The sequence below is a fragment of the Coffea arabica genome, chromosome 5c, assembly GCF_036785885.1.
Source record: "Coffea arabica cultivar ET-39 chromosome 5c, Coffea Arabica ET-39 HiFi, whole genome shotgun sequence".
In the NCBI taxonomy this organism is placed as follows: Eukaryota; Viridiplantae; Streptophyta; class Magnoliopsida; order Gentianales; family Rubiaceae; genus Coffea; species Coffea arabica.
Genome location: NC_092319.1, coordinates 44,197,347 through 44,218,754, shown reverse-complemented (window position 1 = coordinate 44,218,754; position 21,408 = coordinate 44,197,347). Strand labels below are relative to the sequence as shown.

Sequence of the window (21,408 nt, the reverse complement as noted above, 5' to 3'; positions counted from 1 at the left end):
GAATTTTATGAAATTCAAAGGATATAAATATGGTGCGAACTTAAAAATCTTAAAAATTTTCAAGACTATTATATAATTTTATTAATTTTGAGGGGGAACAATTGTCCACCCTCAATCCTATCCTATGAGTATTTGGTCATTTCGCCTTACGTGTTTGGTTTGGAAGTAGGAAGGGTTTCATTCTATTAAAGGTTTAAGGTGTTTGGTCTCTCTCTCTCTCTCTATATATATATATATATATGCAGTGTCATGATTTCTAGAAACTCTTGCATTTATTTGACAAAATTCAGGTTACAAGTACCAGAGGTTGCGCGACATTCAAGACTAGCATAACTTATGCTATATATACTATAAACATGTTCAAGGCGACTTCACCTGCAGCTGCTGCTATGCTATATACACTTACTTCTATATAGAATGCTACTCTTTACTCGATATGTTCTGAATTGCTAACTCTTTGAAAGGTTCTATCTCTTCAATATCTGCATTTGAGCGGGACGAATAGGAATGAGGACCACTTGATGAAATGCTTTGAGTCTGACTAGGACTTGCATTTTGCCAGAAATGGCTTCTTATGTTCTTGAATTTTGAAGGGGCAGTTGAGAACCCTGGTTCAGAAAGTATGTCCTGAAAATCTGTTTGGCCTTCCAGCATGCTCACAACTTGAGACATTGTAGGCCTGAGAGTTGGGGATGCATTTGTACATAGAAGGGCCACATTTAGCATGAGAGTTGCCTCTTCTGATGAATATTCGGACCCCAAGTCTGGATCAACCAGTTCTAGTAGACTGCCTCTCTCTTGTAAAACATACGCCTGGTCAGAAAAAAGAAATTTTAGACTGGAACAAGCAGCATCCGAATCCTATGAGGGAAGACAGTGTAGATTTGGAAATTTTACAGCAATTTTGTCGGAAAGACAGTGAGATATTGATGAGGTTTACTAGTGGAAATCGAAGTAAAAATAACAGAATTGAAGAACATCAGTTTTACCTCATCAAGAAGATAAACACATTCTTCCTTTGGCCTGTAATTTGTGTTGCTTTTTCCACTGACTATTTCCAGTGCTACAACTCCATAGCTGTAAACATCTGCTTTAGCAGTTAAGTAACCGCGCATCGCGTACTCAGGAGCCATGTAACCTCTGCATGAGCAAGTATTAAAGGAACATTCATTACAATCTGAGCAGGTCACGAGGTTATGATCACCAGCAAAGGAAGCTCTTATTGCTTTGTTTTCAGAGGTGAAAACAAAGACCAACCCGGTGATATGGCAGATATGTCAAAGTGACAAAATGACGGCAGGCATTTAAGCTTTAGCCACATGACTAATGAAGCTAAGTTTTAACCAGTTTTATTGTCGCATTGCTATTCATATATGATAAGGTATCTGAAGCAGGAGCTAAAACCTCTACAGATTCTCCAAAAACATGGACATAACGAACTTACATAGTTCCGGCAATCCGGGTGCTAATGTGACTACAATCGTCCTCATTCAGCTTCGCCAGGCCAAAATCAGAGATTTTAGCATTGAGGTCCTTGTCAAGCAAAATATTGCTCGTCTTGATGTCTCTGTGGACAATTTTCAGTCTTGATTCTTCATGGAGGTAGGCCAGACCTCGGGCTACGTCCAGGCAAATTTTCCTTCTTGTCGGCCAGTCTAACTTTATCTTGCTTGCTGAATCCTTTCCTGTTGACATTTGAAAGACAAACTAGTTACTTAGTTTGCTATATATATCCAACAAAATTATGTGCCATCTCTTTCAAATTTACTTGCACGTCTTTGCTGAATAGAGCTGAGCTTACCGAAAAGAGCTCGTGATACACAGTTGTTTGCCATGTATTCGTAGATAAGCATTAAATGATTTCCTTCAACACAGCACCCATACAGCTTTACAAGATTAGGATGTTGCAAAGCAGATATCATTCCTATTTCAGTCACAAATTCGCGGTTTCCTTGTTTAGACTTGGAAGAAAGTTGCTTTACAGCAATGACAGTACCATCTGATAATTGACCCTGCATCATGAAGCAAAGCTGCAACTTTAGTTTAGAATAATCAGAACATAAATTATTTAGAAATTTGTTGAGACAGAAGATACTTGGATCATAATTAAATTTCATTGTCCTTTGATTTCTCAAAGCAAGGACTAGAGCACTTGGAAACCTATAAATCAACCAAATTATTTATAGAGATTTGTAGGACACTTTTAGATAACATTTTGCAAAAGCTAAACAGAAAAAAGCTATAGTTGAAAACCTTAACTTATGGAGAACAATCATGGACCAAAGGATTTGATTTAGTTGCTCTGAAAATCTTTTTCATCTAAGGATTCATTTACAAGAACTGATTCAAATGTTCCATATAAACTAAGTTCAAATATTTTACCTTGTAAACTGAACCAAAACCTCCCTCCCCTATCTTGTTAGCTGGATCAAAGTTCTTGGTTGCAGCTTTAATCTGGCTCAATGTAAATATCCCTGTTTGAAGATCAAGGCCACGAAGCTCTGTCCAAGATATGACAGTATGTCTCAGAGAACAAATTCAAAATTGAAAATACATCCACATAAGTAGAAGATGCTATAGCAGTATTTGACTTCAATATGACTTCATGCAATTACTCTAAAAGCATTGGTATTTGATCCCAAATAGAAGCTCCAATACGTAGATGCTCCAATATGTAGAGGGAAAACTGGAATGGATGACAAACAATACATGCACGGACATTCACAGGAATCATGCATCTACTTTTCTAATTTATCTCAACCACAAGGATACTGCAGAAAAGGCATATCTTTGCAAATTTCAAACCTTCCAGATATACATTTGAAGTAAAAAAGAACTATTCTGCTGTTAATTGTGGTTACAAGTTCTAGGACATGTCTGTGGAGGTCCTTGTGATGTGAGGATCTCTGTTAGCCAACAGAGGTATACATTGACTCTCGTGCCACTTAATAACAACTAATGTTTTGTCAGTTTACATGTGACAAGTTCAATAATGTTCTTTGATAAATTGCATAGAAGTTTGTACCCTTTTCTGCAGAGATTTTGCCACCAAGATATCCCTTTCTTCGCAAAATGGCCAGAATAAGGATGACTGCAAGTAATGCTCCTGCTACAACACCAAGAACTGTAACTGCTTCAATCTTCCTTCTATGAGTTGAAGGAGGCTCAAAATCTGCAAGAATGTGCAACTTCATGTCATGCTAAATTGACTGGTGTTATTGCGAGACTTTTAGCATCAACTTCTTCTCAAGATCTATGTCATTAGCAAACTTCAAGGGTCAATATCTACACGCATTAGCCATTATTGTAGAACGTCTAGGATCAATATACTCATTTACCAGAATAATGCTAGCTCAACGCAAACTTTAGATGCACAGACATTGCAGAGATAGACAAGTGGTCGTTTTGGCACCTTGAAGAAAATTCAATTCTTTCACTAGGATACTAAATTCATTGAAGTTTGGAAAAGCAATCCATGTGACAAGTTTTTTTTTTTTCTCCATATTGTCAGTATCTATTTTCAAGAAGACTAACTTTTTAAGGATTATTGTGCCATAACAGCTTCACATTATGACAACTTGAACATGCTAGAGAGAACGAGTTCTCAAGGATCATTTTAGAAGTAACAAGTCAATATTTTTACTGATCGAAATTGTCTCACTTATAATACAGCACTATGAAGATTTGAGAAGAAATGAAGAAATTCTGAGAATGGTGAGCAAGCTGAAGATTTATCTCAAAAGATAAAGTGACATACTAGGATCCACTGATATGGCTGAAATTAGAGGACCATAAACTCCTCTAACTGGGATTCCTGTAGTCCCTCTTCCTGCCCAGTAAAAGTGGATCTTCAATGTGTGGCTAGTCACTGTGGCAGTGAAGGTCTTCACAGTCGGCTTGCCAGGCCCACCTGCCTCATTTTCAATATTGAAGTCCTTCAATACCAAGTTTTCCTGCACATAATATACTAAAGTTACAACCAAAGTATGAAATTTAAAAGGAACTTATCAACTTTTACACATTCGGAAGCAGTATGATACCTGCAAATACACATCAAATATGCGTTTCCCCTGGCTGTTGAATGTGCTATCATTTGTGAAAATAATCTCTGCGAAGTGGAGCTTAACCGTGTAGTTCCCATTGATCAGGCATTGTCCATAGTAGGTGAGAGACAGGGGAGATACACGTGCCGTTGTGTACAGTTGTGACTCTGCGGAAGAAACATTCTGCAAAGCACTGGTATTTGTATGAATGTAGATATCTGAATCAATATCATTGTCCATGAAGTTCCCAGTGCTACTGAATGCCCAGTTTTGTCCTGCATAAAACATTGAAGCGCCCCTAGCTTCTAAATCAGCTTCGAACTTGGTGTTATTCGTTGCGATGAAATCCTTTCCGCCACAGTTAATGTGCAAAGAGTAATGTTCTGCCAATGCCAGACAGTTCATACAAGTCTTAGAAGACTTAACTGTACCCTTTTAATAGAGCAAAAGAATACTTATTCTCCAAATTAACATCAATTTAATACTGTTTTATGCAAATGAAATCGGAAGATATTCTAAATTTCATAACATTTTTAGGTGGACAAAAATGTCTCCAGATATTTCTTCTGTTAGTTACACGGTGTCATGTTACAGAATCTAGTAAAGAACTTTCTTCTTTTTCTGGTATTAATTACCAGAAGATCTTTTGTATATTATGAAAATTTTCTGTCAGGAAGAACAATAGATATTCTCGAGTCAGAAGCCAAAGCAATCAGACAACAAAATCTACTCACGCTGATCCCTTGGTTCAGGACAGGGATAGTTTTGCATTAGGCACGAATGAACTCTACTTGGACTGCACAGGAAAAAGTCACATTGTAAGTCTCCAAGTAACATCGTCAGAGGGCGTACAAAGATGATAATCTTCTCGACATACTAGTCTATGACCAGAAGCAAAAGGAACAGGCACCAGAAGCTTACAATTTATTTTTGGATGAATAGCTTTCCGCCAAGTTTCTGGAGATACGAGTTCAACAGCTATTAGTATAAACGACTTCATTGTACAATCTTGAAATGAGAAAAGAATACTAAAGTAACTTACACGCTTCCACGTGGGCATTCAATTGGTGATGAGCTTTCCCATGTAAAACTGTTATTTGATACATCTCTGGGAAGAATAATACTAAACATTAGACAAAGTTTTAGGCACCCAATGTAGTATGTTCATCCTAGTATAAATGCAGCCAATTCTTTCATCTAATGAGTTCATAAGCTTGCAACTCTAGTTTCCAATTCATGATTATGCGTGACTCGGATCAGGTAAGCAATCAACGTGATTCTCAGTAGGTCTGAAATCAATAAAACCCTCTTTTACAGCAGATATTTCAGGAAATATCATATGAGGGAAATTTGCTTACACATTTTTGTTTCTAGATAAAATCCAGTCTGGAATTGGTCCAGTAAGTCTGTTTCCAGTCAGATACCTGCAAGGTAAAGAAACAAGTTGCGGTTGGTCATATTATGGCCGAAAGGAGAACTGTATTTTGAGAAGGATATTCACTCACATAAAATCTACTTTGGATAGTTGGACGAAAGTTGCTGGAATTTCACCAGTCAAGTTATTGAAACTTAGGTCCCTGCATGATAAAGCACTGTAAAATAAGTATCATACTGAATAAATGTTCATTATCTTTCTATGAATTTAATTGTGGCTCAGGAGAGGAGCTTATTTGAAGTTCTAACAACAATACACTGGCACCAGGATAACCCGAAAACTCTGAAAGATTTTAATGAGCATGCACACGACATTCAAACAGGAACTTCTGGCTTTTCTAGATTAGTTTCGTGCTTTTTCTATTTGCCTGTGAAATCTGATCTGAGAACCATGATAACAAGTAGCAAAACGGGCAAAAGACCACTTACAGATTTTTCAGTTTTTGCATATCCCCAATGTATTTAGGTATCTCTCCATAAATTGAACACTGCCTTAGTGTCCTGTGATGGGAAATTAGGCATGATAAAGTATCAGATCATAGAGAACTTTTAGAAGTAATCCGGAAATACAGTTGAGAAAATGGACTCACAATGTTTTCATGGATTCCATATTGCTTAGATCTGGAAATGGAGATCCTTTGCCTTTTAAATCACTGATTCTCCTGAAATTGGTAAAAGATCAAGAGTAAGGCAAACTGTACATCTCCTCTTTTTGCAAATAAGTTGATGAAAATTGAGTTCCAGAGCCTCTTACAGGTCAGTTAATTTGGTCAAGGCAGAAATACTGGAAGGAATGGGACCTTCAAGATAGCATCCTTGCATGAGCCTGTAACATGAAATCATATTGGACGGTTCAAGATGATGGTGGAGGGCTAGAGGCTTACCAAAACAACTAGCTAAAGAAACTCCAATTAATATTCTCGCATCCATTATAAAACAAATTAACGAGGAACTTACAGTTTCTCAATTTTCTTCCAGCTGCCGATGAAGTCTGGTATCTTTCCAGTGAAGTTATTGTCACTTACCCTTCTGCCAATACCAATATCATAGGGAAAAGAATATACAGTTTAGTAATCAATGCATGACAGAGGAAGAATCAACTCTTAAATAACAAAGCTAGAACTGAAACCAAAACTATAAGCTGGCTCCAAAAAGTCATTGCTAATTGAACAGATGTAGTCACACATGCCAAGAGCAGGGTGAAATTTTGCACTTACAAATCAGTTAGGTTGCTCAGCTTGGAAAGTGCAACTGGCAATTCTCCTGTGAACGAATTTGATGACAGAATACTGTAAGGATAAATAACTTACATCAGTAGTTGGCCGAAGTAGAAAAATGAGCTGGTTACTGATCAATTTCGGGAAATGGTATACATGGCAAAGCTGCTATAACATTTACATTTTCTGTAAATTAACCAAGTTTCCAATCTCTGGTGGAACGTGTCCTGAGAACAGGTTTCCCTCAATGCTCCTGCCAAAAAAAAGAATCCCTCGGTGTCAACTCTTAAACTTGCAGATTCTGCAATGGAGGTGCCAAACTTTTGTAAATGAAGTCTATTGTGTTTCCCTGCATTGGTTACAGGTAAACATAAAATATGGTAATGCATTTGGAATTCCATGAGATGAGATATCTAATAACGTAGCAAAATTATAATCCGTTTATAGCGTAAGCAAGTTTGTACAAAATTTACTGAAGCCGCGAAAATCATATTACTGCTAATGAATTGTTAATTACTTGTGTTTTCTTGGCAGGTTAGGTGGAGATGATTTACTACATTTTGACATTGAAGATTATGATCACGGGGAACTTCAACTTACACATTGACAAGTGTGGTAATTCTGGTCAGAGCGACTGGAAATGGACCAGATAACCTGTTTCCCATTAAAGAACTGCACATTCAAGCAACAACGATTGTTTACTGTCAGAGAGTTACTGTAACAGCAAAAGAACAAGTTTATAGTCGTCAGAAAACTTAATTTTATTCTTTATAGCAGTTCTTACAGTTCAACCAACTTCATTGAAGCCCATTGAGGTGGAATAGAACCATGGAGGTTATTGCGACTAAGATCCCTGCAAAATGCAAATTGCCATTACAATGTACAGGATCTTATGAAAATTTAACCCAAAAAAAAAAAAAAAACCAAAGAATTAACGACATTAATTGCTTCGTTGATAAGGCTGTCTTGTTGCTTTATAAATGCAATATTAACTTCATTAATATTGAGAACAGATTATCAACTATAATTGGCTTCAAGAAACCGTTTGCAAATGACTTACAAGTGTGCAAGGTACTGAAGCTTGGCAAATCCTGGAGGGACAGTTCCAGAAAGATTTTGGGCTTTCAAAGCACTGCAAGAATTTTGCACAAAGTTTAGAATCTTGTAGTATTTGTTTTCTGAGAAATGGGAAACAATTCTTATTACAGTTTCTAAGCAAATAAAGTAGTAGATGAAAATCAAAGTGAAGTTCAATTAGGGTTGGTTAATATATTTGCTTCACGTTAAGGTGATTTATAAATATAATCCTTGAGACAGTGTAAAATGTAAAGTTCATCATCTAGGCCACAGCTCCAGGGCAAGTAATAGAATTCTTCGTGCCGTAGCATTTTTCTTACTCCAAAGAAGTTTGATGTTCATGATCACCCACTTTTCAGATGAATCAGCCACTTTTAATTACCATTTTCTAGTACAGCACGGTAGTGTTGTGTTGACTCTTGGCTCTTAATGCACAAGGATTCTACAAGAATTTGTGGAACCACTAAATAATAATAATATGAACAAGCAAGCAGGAGGATGTGGGATTTGGTCAACGGTCAACCAGTGTGAATAAGCGGCCCAAAGCTTGAAATAAAAATTTGTGGGGCCGATTAACACGTCCTGTCTGTGTTGACTCAGGATACAGTCAACCCCATAGGTAACCCACGTGCCCTCTGGCTCATGGTTTATTTATGAAATTGAAAGTGTAGCGGTAAGACTTTCCAAGATTTTAAAAAAAACTTGCTCCAGCTCAACTGAATGAATCCAACGAAGCAAATTAAGATTCAAGTAAGTAAAAAGAGTGATTAATTTTCTTTTTTTTTTTTTAATTTCTCTCTCTCTCTCTCTCTCTCTCTCTCTCTCTTTTTGGTTTATCTATAAAGTTTCAAGCTGCAACTCAAACGAAAAAATTTCAGCTTTGCAAGTAATCCAAGCCAGCATTGGTTTTGGAGAGTGCAAAATTTTCTTCTATTGAGGAGAACAAAAAGGAAGGGGGGGTTATCAAATTTCGAGTCGAAAAGGGATAAGAATCTGCTCAGAATGCAGGAAAAAAACTGGATAAACAAGCAGACAAAAACCTTTTGAGAAGCAAAGAACAGCAAAAGAGAGATGATATATCAGCAAAGAGGGAGGCCTTTAACTCAAAATACAGAGTATACACTTACATTCCAGTGATTTGGCAAGAAGAATTTTTATTGAAGGAGCAATCACAAGTGACAGAGCTCTCAATGCCTTTTACCAAAATGGGAAGACTCCAATTGCCTTTCCCACTGCAGGGATCAATGCTAAAATCCCAGTCTGTCTTCCCCAGTCCTTTGGCAATCTCTTTTAACACCAGCACTGCAACCAAATACGAACCAGTCACATAAAGAAACCAAACGATGGCATGCATTTATCTTGGCTTTTCATCAAATTTCCAGCAAATAATTAAATAAAGACAAGAAGCTGAGATGACTTTGTACGTCTTGTTTTCAAGTAAAAGGCTTGACAAATTTGAAAAAGTATTTGGCTTACCTTCTTCCCTGAGGAGTGTGGCAGGTGTGGCTGCAAAAGCTGAATTTGCGAAGAAAACTAACTGGAAAGAACAAATGAGAAACAGAAAAGGCAGCATTTTAGCAAGCATAGCTGAACTTATTTGGAACTTAAGACTAAAGGGCCATCGTTTTTATTGTACGCTCCAGAATTTTATCTGCATGAAGTTCAGCTCAGTACACTCTTATCTACATCTACTTCTTCTTAGTTCTGGTTTGATGGATGGAATATTTAACAGGGATTCTAAGGCTCATAATGCTCGTGGGGACTAATGCATCAAAGACTGCTTGAAGGGGTCCAAGAAAGATAGGTGACATAAATGTGGGAAGAAGAATTTGGATGTTTGTGACAACTGTAGTTGCAATAATGGGTATTTTTTAAATAGTGAGGAAGGTCCCTTCCACTCTGCTGCTCGTACCAACTTGCTAATTTTGTAGGGACAATTATACTAGTTAGGTTTTACCATCATTATACATTCAACCTTCTAGTCTTTTGAAACAAGATTAATATCCCTTTTGCCGTAATCAGATGGGGGGTGGCAGTACTAGGGAGCAAAGTTTTGGATCGATGCAGAGAATTAAACACGGTAGCTAGCTAGCTACATCTCAAAATTAACTTAGCATTCTTGTTTCTCCCTTTTTGGTATGAAAGATGCAATTCATTCAAACTGAAAGAAAAAACAAATTCACTTCAGTACAATCATCAAAGGGAGAGATATTCCCCTGGAGTCTTCCAAAAATAAAGAGGATACAAAAGAAGGGCGAGCGGAGTGAACAACAAAGAATTCCAATTGGCTGAAGCCCTTTTTCCCCAATGCATCAGCGGAACAGTTGGCTTCCTCAAAATCATGCCTTTCTGCGATTTGCTAAAGCTACCTCATGATGAGTGCCCTTCACCGTGGCACGAATACCAAAGATTCCATTTGGCTACGGTCCATTTTTGTTTCATGCTTTGTGATTATATATCTATGTATTGATTTTGATGACCTCATGCATATGTTAAAAGTGAAGAAGTATAAACGAGCATTAATTAATTATTAGAAAATCTTTGGTAACTTTGCAAGTATTAGGCAGGCTTTTTTTTTTAATTTCTAGAGAGGTAATAATTAATGATTCTAAAAGGAGGTAGAGGGAAACCGTCAGCAATTACAACAAACTTAATGGTCGATTACTGCAATATATATATGTAATTTGCATTGAAAATTCCTTTACTTCACCAAAGTGGCTGTCAGTGGACTCAGCAACTTATATAATAGTTCTAATTAAGCACAAGCAACGTACTGGTTCTTGATTAGGAAATTAAGCAGTCCTCCAAGTTTCATTGGATAGGTTGGTATATATTGGATCTATAGTACTCGTTGAGATGTAGAGGGAAAACGTGGCCTTTAAGAGTATAAACGTGGCCATAAAATCGTTTGGTTTGGTGACAACTGCAGCAGTACATCACCAAAAACTTCAGATACTAGCTAGTTGTATGAATTAACAATTTCCATCCATTTTGCTGCCTTAAGTTGGTACGAGATAAAGGTTTAATTGGCATTTTGTAACGTAGCACGTAGAATGAAATGTGGCTTACATGCAGCGGTAACAATCGATCGTGATTCATGAGAAACATTCGTGCAGAATGAAGACCTTTGAATTTGATGCGTGTATTTCTCAAAGTTTGTGGCTCATATAGCAGCCCAGAAAAGTCAAACTTAATCCCACTTCTTGAAAATAATCAAATCTCATTTATTGTGTCTTATTATTCTTCCCTTCCCTTTTAAAATCATATTAACTCACAGCCAGGTCGAATTTCTGAGCTTTATACCCATGCAGATCACAATTCTGAACGGCTTATAGGCTTTGAGCATACATCTAATTAAGCTCAAAGATCAAAAGTGGGGAAAAAACCTCTGTTTTAAAACTCGGACCGGACCGGCGGTCGAACCGATTGAATCGAGAACCGGCTAGGATAGCCGGTCCGAGTCATATTAAAAACCGGAAATTTAAAACCCGGTCAAAGCCGGTCAAAAACCGGGTTTGACCAGGAAAAAATCGGTTTTTCCGGTTCAACAGTAATTTTTAAAAAAAAAATTCAAACTTTTTAATATTATGTTTTGACCCCCTAAATTGTTAAAACTTATTGATATACCTCAAATATTTGATACTTTATAAATATTGTCCTAAAATTTGATGTTATTTTTCAATTAAATTCATAATTTTAATTCTAAACTTGTTAATATTTATTAAATAATATAAATTGCTACTTGATTGTTCTAATTTCTTTGTATTTTCTTGTTAAATATATTTGAAACATCAAATATATATGAATATACCTTTATTAATATCAATATATTATTAGATATTATATATATAATATTTTAATTTTTAAATAATTTTTATTTATGACATCATCCGGTTCGACCCCTATCGACCCCCGGTCGAACCCATTGACCCCTGACCCTTGACCTTGGCCGAGTCACTATCCAGTCCGGTTCTGAAAACATAGGAAAAAACAGAGAGAGAGAGAAGAAGAAGAAATAGTACCATGCACAACCACTATACTTTATTTTTTTTTCTTTTGTCCTTTAAAAAAAAGGAAGGGGTGAGATTTCTATAGAACTGGTTGAAAGTGATAGACAAGTTATTTTCTGTCCTCGCTTAATCCATTATAGGGCTTTTTTCTTGCAAAAACTGATAAAGAACAGAAGAAAAATATTTAAGTGCTACAGAAATAGAAAAGCTGGTTTAAAAAAAAAAATCAACTGATGTTAATATTCGTAAGATTCGTACGTGGATAGGGTGATGTTATTCCAACTTCCAAATCTATACATACATGGTGGCAAAACTTGATTAAACTTTAGTACATGCACAATCATGGCTTTGATCGACACTTTGAGGTACATGCATGCATCCATATACGTAAATAGAACGGGTATCCATAACATATACTAACACTACCCATATTGAGCCTTCTAGCTCAAGTTAGTTAATTTTGGTTTCCACAATATGTTACACTAATATCTTCAGAATTAGTTTCATCTTATACGTACATTACACCAAGAATGTTTGTCTCCTCCAAATTCGAATTTATGCATCTGAAAGATTTCCAGCCCAAAAAAAAAAAAAAATTAGGAATCCCAACTCTTCATGGAAATCCTCAAAATTAAGACAATAATAAGACTTCTAGATGCATCGCACAACCAGATTCCAAAAATGAAGCATGAATGGCATCCACTCGTCCAGGTCAAGTCTTAAACCCCGCGTTTTGAAACAGCGTACGTATGACCCAATTTTCCATACTTCGAGAGTGAAAGACTGATTTCACAGTAGTAATTAGTACGCAATAGCTTAAATCAATAGCTATCGCTCCTAAACTATTGCTGGATCAGAAGTTTATCGACAAGATGGTTTGTTGACTACACTAGATGAAAGATTCTGGGACACAAATTTGTCCGACAATAATTAGGCTTGATTCATTTAATAAGGCTTATGGTAGTCAATTTAAGTGTCTACATTTGTATTATAGGGAATAACTACAATGACAATTGACAAGCAAGAGAAAAGTCACCAAAAAAAATTTGTGTTTAATAGGACTGTCGATCTGATTTGCACCAACACGATTAATTCTTGCAAAAGTAGATTATATATTCATTTATTAGATAGATGAGTTGGTAATCAGGCATAACATACACATATGAACAGCCTACGCCTTTGTTTGTCTGTCGATCTATGCACAAATGTGATCCAAATCTAGATTTTTTTTGTCTTGTTTCTGATTTTATATTTGAATCATTTGCTAATAGGGTTTTAAATTGGTTAAAGGGATTTAGCTAATGGGCGCATAGCGAACACTCTTTAAGGGAGATGCGAGATGTTGGCCTTGTTTGGATTGCTCCTTTCCGTCGAAAAATTTTGTCGTTTTCCGTGATCACATTTCCCTATCACCTTTTTCCCTCACATATATCAAATCGCTACAGTAATTTTTCCATGAAAAATGACGGAAAATGCAATCCAAACACAACCTTAATTTTTCACAAAAAAATAGTTAATATCTGCATACAGCGGACTAATAATTGTGAGCATATGTATTTATAGATGTAATTTAGGTGTGTAAAATAGTAAGTACTCGTTAGAAAAAAAATTCATTAGTTAATGCTAATTATTGATAATAATAGTATATATTGCCAAAGAATCTAAATAAAAGAGCAAGAACTTATTCCATAGATTGGCGAAAATATTGAAAAACTAGAAGAATATCGCGAAAAAAGATTAGATATAACACCAAGAAAAGTCAAGAATTTTGTTAAAATAAAAGGGAAAATTCTGTGGAGGATATCTCATAATGGCGGCTCGTTGACTTGACTGCAGTATGATAGACAAGGAAAATTCGGAAAAAGTATGAAAGCCGCGTTATCTGCAGGCGTGTCAATTGATCCGGACCAGATCCTCCCATCCCATGCAGGTGAAACCAAGAAACAATAGTGCCGATTTCAATCCCATCATCCTTTTCTTTTCTTTTCTTTTTAATGATTTAGAAGCTAGCTGGCATGGCATCTTTTCAGTTCTTGTCCAAATTTTGATGTTGACCTGTGCACCTTTTTTTTTTTTTTTTGTGAAAAACAAAAAAGTTCGTTTGTGATAAATCTAATATACAGAACAGCTTCTCCGATTTCAAAACATATAAAACGATATCTTATACTTTGCACTAAATTATGAAGATGACGAAATCCATTAAAATTAACAGAAATGATGTACTGGAATTCAAAATCAAATTTTTTTTATATCTAATTTTTAACAAATATACATGTTCTATTCCTTAACTCCCAATTCTCTCTCTTTTCTAGAGAATGAAATAAATGATTTTATTGAAATGCCTTTTATTTAGTTATATTAGGGCATTTTTATCATTTTGTCCATCCCTGTTAATTTTACCGGATTTCTTCACCTTTACAATTTAATTCAAAACATGAGGTGTTGTGTTATATGTTTTGAAACCATGGAGAGCTTTTTTGTTTTTTTACCTTTTTTTCTATTAAATGGAATAACATTAACAATTCATGTGTTTGTGGGTTGATCCTTTATATTTTGATTGTTTTACCCAATACACATTTCCATATAGATGTGCTGGTTGGTTTTTTTTTTTTTTTTTGAAGGATTTTGCAGCATAATAATATGTGTGTTTGGTTTACACATTTATTTATATTTTATTTATACATACTGATTTGTTTGTATTATTAACACATTTTCCAACCACCTTTTTATCTCACATATATCATTTCAAAAAAAATGTTACAATATTTTTTTAAAAATAAACCCAAATAATCTCCTATACAAACACTTATTTTCTAGATGCGTGCAATTACAGTATCGATCTCATTTAATTATTTCATGACAAATAAGAAGTGGCAGACCAAGCCAGCATCTTCAGCCACCACAAAAGTGACTACTTTTGGAAAATTAAAGCCAATCATTCACAAGCCCTCTAAGTCCTAAGTGCAGGAAGGAGTAGAAAACGTATCACATCATTCTTTTTGTTTTTTCTTTTGGGAACAGGTATTAGATAATATCAAGGGAGAATGAATTTATGATTAGTTTTATTTTCATTCCGTATTTTTCAAATAGGATCCCTGAGGATTAGTAGTTGAAGAATTAAAGTTTAGATCAGATTTTTATCAAGCTTGGTCGGTTGGCTAAATGCTCCCTTCACTAAGCCCAGAAGATTAAGGCCCCGCTAGATAACCTAATTCATCACTTAAATTTAATGAATTTAAATTTTAATATATTCAGACGTATTTAATAACTAAAATTAAATATCTGAATTAATTAAGTGACATTGAATTTTTTAAACAAAACTTGTTCCGAACAATAAATGATAAGTGAATAATATGTTATACTCTCAAATTTATCAGATTTAATACTTAACAATTCAATAATTTAATATATTTAAATTTTAGATTTTAATTTCAATTTTATCAAACGCACTGTAAGTGACTAAAATTGGCTTCTCTGCACTTGTCTACTTTGATCTCCCTATTTGCTCATTATTTTATTTGTGCCTTTGGAAAGTGCATATTGCAATGTGAAGTAGTGCGATCCAAGTTTGAGGATGCTCATGTAACGATAATTCAGATGGTTTTAAGAATGTAATGCTACATCAAATATGCATATAAAACTTGAATTATGCAATGAAGTAAGAAGCGTGACAGAGTTAAATTGATTAATCATATGACTATTGACTCATTTTTGAAAATTGTAAATATGAATAACACTAATCTCGAAGATTTCATGTCAACCTGGAGGGGGAAAAAAGGAGCAGAAGCCACAAAGGATTACTAAATTAATTAAAATTTGCTATTTTCATCACTAATTTTTTCTTTAGTCGAAATGATCACTATACTAATAAAAATGTAAATTGTTTCAGTCATTCAATTAATAAAAACACGATTATTTAGTCATGCAACCAGTAAAATCAATCATTTTTTATCACGCAGTTAACAAAAACGTAAAAATGTACTAGTTGAACGAAAATTTTTACAAAAGAAAAAATTAGACTGACCAAAACAAGATAGTTTACAAAGTTTAGTCACGATTTTATGCCAAATGATTAAAACAAAAAGGAAAAAAAAAAGATAAAAAAAAAGGAAGAAGAAGAGTTCATCGAATTGACAATTGGTGGGCCTAAGGTAAGCCCGTTAGCTCTAAAAGGCAATGTTGGTGATTCTAGATTCTGACTTTCCAGCACTATTCATTTTTCTCTTCTATATTTCAAAATTTTTTTTTCTCTTCTAAGATTTAAATTCGCCTTTAAGTTTTCTTTTTTTTGTTTTTGAAAAAAAAAGAAACCAAAAAAAGCAAGTAATATTATTCTAACAACCTATATAATTTGTTTTCTTTTCCTTATTTTCGTAATTTCATTTTCTCTAACCTTGACCACCTCAAAAAGCAAGATGTAAATATTGCTCTTTTGTGAAGAATTACTCAAGTACACATTCTATTAATTACTCAATTAAAATGACCATGAATATTCTTCCTTATTGTATTCTATCCTATGAAACATTGAATCCAATTACATTTCTACGTTCTTGTAGGTATAGCACCAGGACAAAGCTTCCTCAAAAAAAAAAAAAGCACAAAAAGTGCCATTGGTTTATGAACCAAAAAGAGAAGGAATCATTGTACATATGATTTTTTTTAATTAAAAAAAAAGAGAATCAATAATAATTTCCGTGTAGTCCTTCAGTAGCTCGAAGTCGTGACCACCTCTCAGTTATACTAGTACGTATGCTGGCTAGGTAGCTTCCAAGTCTCAAGTCTCAATTCTAGTTGAGGACTGCATATAGGAGTTGATTCCAGGTATCGGGTACTCCTGGCAGACACCAATGGCTGCAATCCATACCCCGGGATACTCCAAAGCCATACATAGATGGAAGCATGGGCATCTACTCTGAGTTTTGACAATCTAGTTGTATTGAGCAGACAAACTGGTTTACTCAGCCCATTCAAAACTCTCTCCAGCACAGTTTCTGCTGGATGAGCTTCTCCTGGATCTTTAATTGGCTCCTTCTCTCCTCCACAAATTCCACTCGGACCCGCAAAACTGATTCGAGGAATCAATGGAAAAAAATTTTGGGAAAGAAAAAGAGAAGATTATCAGTAAGAGAATTGAAAAAAAAGAAGAAGAAGAAATTATAAAAACCAGTTCTAATATAAGTAATGATAGCTCACGTTGCATGATCTGGAGAAACTCCCTGAAATAGGATCTTGGTTTTTGATGTATCTACCCGAGATTTTACCCATCTGGCCCATGTATTTAGAGCTTTTTCATAGGCAAGCAGACGGTTCATATCCTTGTATAAAACATTCTTGTACTGAATAACGTCCCAACTGCTCAACAACCAACATGTTGGCTTGTTAATAACCTCAAGTATAACAAAGTAATGTCTACATATTCAAGAAAACTCGTTCCCAGTTGACAATTTCTAATCAAATAACAAGGTCTCCAAAGCACAGTTTTTACTTCATTAACTTTTGTCAAAAATATTTACTAATTCTTGATGAACGTCTGGCTACTACTAGTATTTGGTCCTGCTATTGTATATAGTATTATCTTAATGTTGCTGATCAAAGAGAAGAAATTTTTACGTACCCTTGTTTGCTTCGAGTATGAAGCCACCAATGCCAAGAGTTGAACACGAGCGTATCAATTCCTTCCCATGTTTTACTAGCACTAATGGAGTCTAGCGTCAGAACCCGCAAGTTTTCTTCATTTCTTATATCAACCAAAAATGCATTGCGGGAGAACAAGATCGAAACATTGTATGTCTGCATTCATTCCGCCATTGACAGACAAATTTTGAGTTTTATTTCAAATCCAGCTCTGAATTCTCTAAGACTGTGTTCGGATTTAGGAATTTAACGAATATTTTAGAGTTTGAATGTATTCAAGTATTTAGTGGATGACAAATTCAGTTACCTTCCGTATAATTCACACGATGTAAAGGGATTTACAATGATTTTAAATATTTCATCAAATTCATCAGTTCAAATGCAGCCTAACAGTTAAGTGATATTGGTAAAGAATTTACTGGAAAAGTGAACTTGGAGGGGTCTTGAATCCTCTCTAATTTGTATGGAGCTTCTGGCACTGCTATATGAAGCATGCATGTGAGAGACTGCCATTGGTTTAGACTTAGAGAATCTCCTACAAACATTAGAAGCTTCCCTCTGTAATTTGACAAAAAGTTTTGACCATCAAACCTGCAATTAACAAGATTAGTGTTCCTAATTAACTGTTCATAGAAGGAGAAGTCACAATCTGGAGCAGTTGATATTTACATAAAACTAATGTTTTAAGTTTGTATATCTTTTCTGGGGAGGGATGAGATGTGTAGTACGAGAAAGAGAAAGTGAGTATTAATGAGAGGTCCCAAATTTGAAACTTTTCACTTAAAAAAATGAATTTAAAAATTTTTTTTTAAAAAAGTTTCTATACCTTTTAAGCGTTGGACATAAGTGGGTGGAGTTTTTTGCCAAATTTCTAAAAAATATTCCCAATATGATTCACTTTCAAATTTTATTCCCGAATCGATGTTATTGTTGCCACCTAATTACCATGATTGCCATCTAGCATAACAATAAAGGAAAGCTTTAATCTAGTCTATACTTTCCAACAAAAACTAAAAATTTAAACTTTTTTTATTATAGAGGCACAAGAAGATTGCATAACTTTAATAAATTCCTTATAATTATTTAAAATAAATTCTACCATTATTGACCTTGCTATTATTGCTCTCTATAATTTTTTTAAATGCATCAAACTTATTGCATAAATTTTTCAAAAATAAATTTGCAAAATACAAAAGTTGCAATGAAAATTGTAAGCAATAACAAGAAAAAGTTACAAAAACTTCAAGGCTATCATATTTGTTTTATGTTATGCTTCCGACTCCTTGAAAAGAACTTTTACAAAAAGTAATCAAACTATTGCAATTGAGATAATGCTAAAGTTTCTTGAAAGTAACACAAGCCATTAATTGATGTTGAATAAATGTGCAAAAATACTTCAAGTATACGAGATTATTTGATCATGTGATAGAGAGGCGCTACAAATGAATATGCTTATATATGTGGCGGAAATCAAACATATTGAGTATGAATCTATGTTGTTACATAGTTTTCCTATTAATATTTTATCAAACACATGGTGTGATATATCATTTGTTAAAACAATTAGTATTCAAAATTTTTGAAGGCCATAGGAATGTTCCAAAAATTGCACAATAGAAAAGATAAGAGAATAATTTTCGTTTACCTTGAGATTATCAAATTGAGGAGAATATTTTCATCCACAGATATAATATCAGAAATGACAATGAAGTTTTAGATGTTGTTAATATAAATATTGGCTTCTGGCAATTACATTTGACAAGGAAAAATAATGAAAGAACGAAAAATAACGAATTGAAAAAAAAGGTGGGAAGGTTCAAAGAGAGAATTGGAGAAAATATTAGTTGGGAAAGAGAGATGGAATATGCCTCTATCTCTATCCTGCCACATATGCAACCTATGTGACAAAGAAAGAATTATAAAGGTAATAAATTGTAAAATTATGTTACTTTGGGTATATGTTTCGAAAGAAGAGTTATTTTGGCAATAAACTCTAAGTGGATGAGCTAAAATTGGGAAGAATTCAATTCTTTGAATTGTATGGCATCCTGCTCTTAAAGTAGGCGAATCTTAAAGAATTTCTTTTGTCTGAGAAAATTTTATGCTTGGAGAAAAAGCCTTGTCACCTTGTGAGCACGAGATCATCATATGAACCAGAAAAAAAAAAAAAAAAACTATTGTATTCACACATATTGGTCCCCCAATTCGGCTGCCCTTGCCTTTTAAGACAGGACCAGCTTAATGGAACTACAGAATCCAAAACCTCCGAAAAGGTCTAAAAACTGCCGTACAAAGCCTCCTTTACCAAACTCAAATTTCATAAAAATATCATGAAAGATGGCAACGACCACTAACATTCTTTGTTTTTACACTTGGTAAGACACATGTAAATCCTGTCTTGCATGGCTTCATCCAAATGTAGATTTAATCCTCATTGGCAAGAAAAAATATGCTATACTAGACAGCGTCAAGTTTTGACTAGAATTGACATTTATGTTATGTGTCTCCACGCCATGAAAGTGCATCAAACAACATGCATAACAAGACTTTTTTTCTAATGAGTGCTCAATGAAAACTCATTAATACACTTTGATTATACTTTTTATGTGAATACACACTCATAATTACTGTATCTCTTACATTTAGATACTTTCTTAAATTAACTATATTTTTCTATATAAAAAAAAAATTAACCCTTGGAATCCTATTAACAAAATGGATACCGGATAATCAGACCGTACATAATGTATTCAAACCGATTGTTCATCCTCCCTTTTTTTTTTTGCGGGCAATAGTTCATCGTTTATGGTATTTTTAGTTCACATTTGAAACCATGATGAATACATGCCTTGAAGACCAAAAAACGCAATTAATTAATGAAAAGTCGAAAGTTGAAACGCACATTTGAAGAATTAAACATGCATGCAGTTACCTTGTTAAGTTGCAGCTGTTGGGCTGCCATCTATATTTGAGATAGTCTTTGTCCGGTCGACCATTAATTCTTTTGGCAATCAAACTCATTCTCAATGAAGGGACATTGTGTCGTATCATAAAGAGGATATGAATCATCAAGAATCCAACTCCCTTGGAAGAAATCACAGCCATTAATGGTGCCCATCTCCCGAGCATGGACCAAGATTGATGATAAAAGTAGAAGAGCAGCAGCACCAACAATTGCAGTTAGAAGAAGACTACCCATGAATGCAGAATGTACAAAGGAGTTCAGATCTTTTTTGGTATGTCGGAAGCACTGTAGTGAAGTATATATTAACAGAAAAAAGAAACAACGTTGAAACGAGGAAAGAAGAAATGGAGGAAAGGGAACTAAAGCAAGTGTAATAATGGCGGTCAAATATTGAAGCCTACTAGTGTTACAAAATTTTGTGGTCTGTGCGGAAATGACCATTTGTACCAAGAATTGACGTTATGAAACTTTGAAACAGAGATTTGAACCAGAGAGAGGAATGCAAATTTGTGATTTTCTTTACTTGGCCAGTAAAGCCGATAAAAAGTTTGCTTGTATAAATTTTGAAAAGAATGGCTATATATACAAGGTTTTTGTGGTGTATAAACTCCTTATACAATTGCATGAATCAGCAGCTCCATTATAGAGTAGTTTCAAATTCCATAATAAGTAAAGAATTTTCTCTGAAGTTGCTAGACGTACGAAGATCTTCTAATAGTATTCTCATGCAATGAATAACCGGCCAAGTTGACTTTCATCTTTTTCTCATCTACCCAACGAATTAGTTGCTTCTAAACTTGGATAAACATATTTGCAAGAATATGTAACTTCCTATGATCGTAACTCCTTTTGATTTGTTGCTAGTATTCAATTCCTTCGTTCTCCCACGATCCCCTTTTTTTTTTTTTCCTTTCAACGCATTAAGATAGACGATTCTGTTAACTTACTAATAGAAGCACCAGCTGGTGTAAATCGAATAATAAACAAAATCCATCCAGTTCACGTGTCTACAAATAAATGAAACAAAA

The 21,408-nt window shown here is 34.7% G+C and overlaps 1 protein-coding gene and 1 pseudogene across 1 annotated transcript; both read right to left on the bottom strand.

Moving 5' to 3' along the window:
* Positions 1-253: 253 nt before the first annotated feature.
* On the bottom strand, positions 254-9,545 carry LOC113690559 (probable LRR receptor-like serine/threonine-protein kinase At1g07650). The gene is made up of 24 exons (XM_027208523.2): positions 9,248-9,545; positions 8,899-9,073; positions 7,755-7,826; positions 7,479-7,547; positions 7,295-7,366; positions 6,876-6,947; positions 6,695-6,766; positions 6,435-6,506; positions 6,232-6,303; positions 6,068-6,139; positions 5,907-5,978; positions 5,549-5,620; positions 5,402-5,467; positions 5,086-5,151; positions 4,965-5,000; positions 4,778-4,839; positions 4,041-4,426; positions 3,758-3,953; positions 3,026-3,172; positions 2,383-2,501; positions 1,802-2,012; positions 1,445-1,685; positions 990-1,140; positions 254-813 (listed from the first exon to the last, which is right to left on the bottom strand). The coding sequence occupies exons 1-24, from the start codon at positions 9,354-9,356 to the stop codon at positions 421-423; spliced, it is 3,075 nt and encodes a 1,024-aa protein (XP_027064324.1). The 5' UTR covers positions 9,357-9,545; the 3' UTR covers positions 254-420.
* A 7,023-nt stretch (positions 9,546-16,568) lies between these two features.
* LOC113689545 (protein trichome birefringence-like 43) lies at positions 16,569-20,614 on the bottom strand (annotated as a pseudogene).
* Between the last annotated feature and the right edge of the window lie 794 nt (positions 20,615-21,408).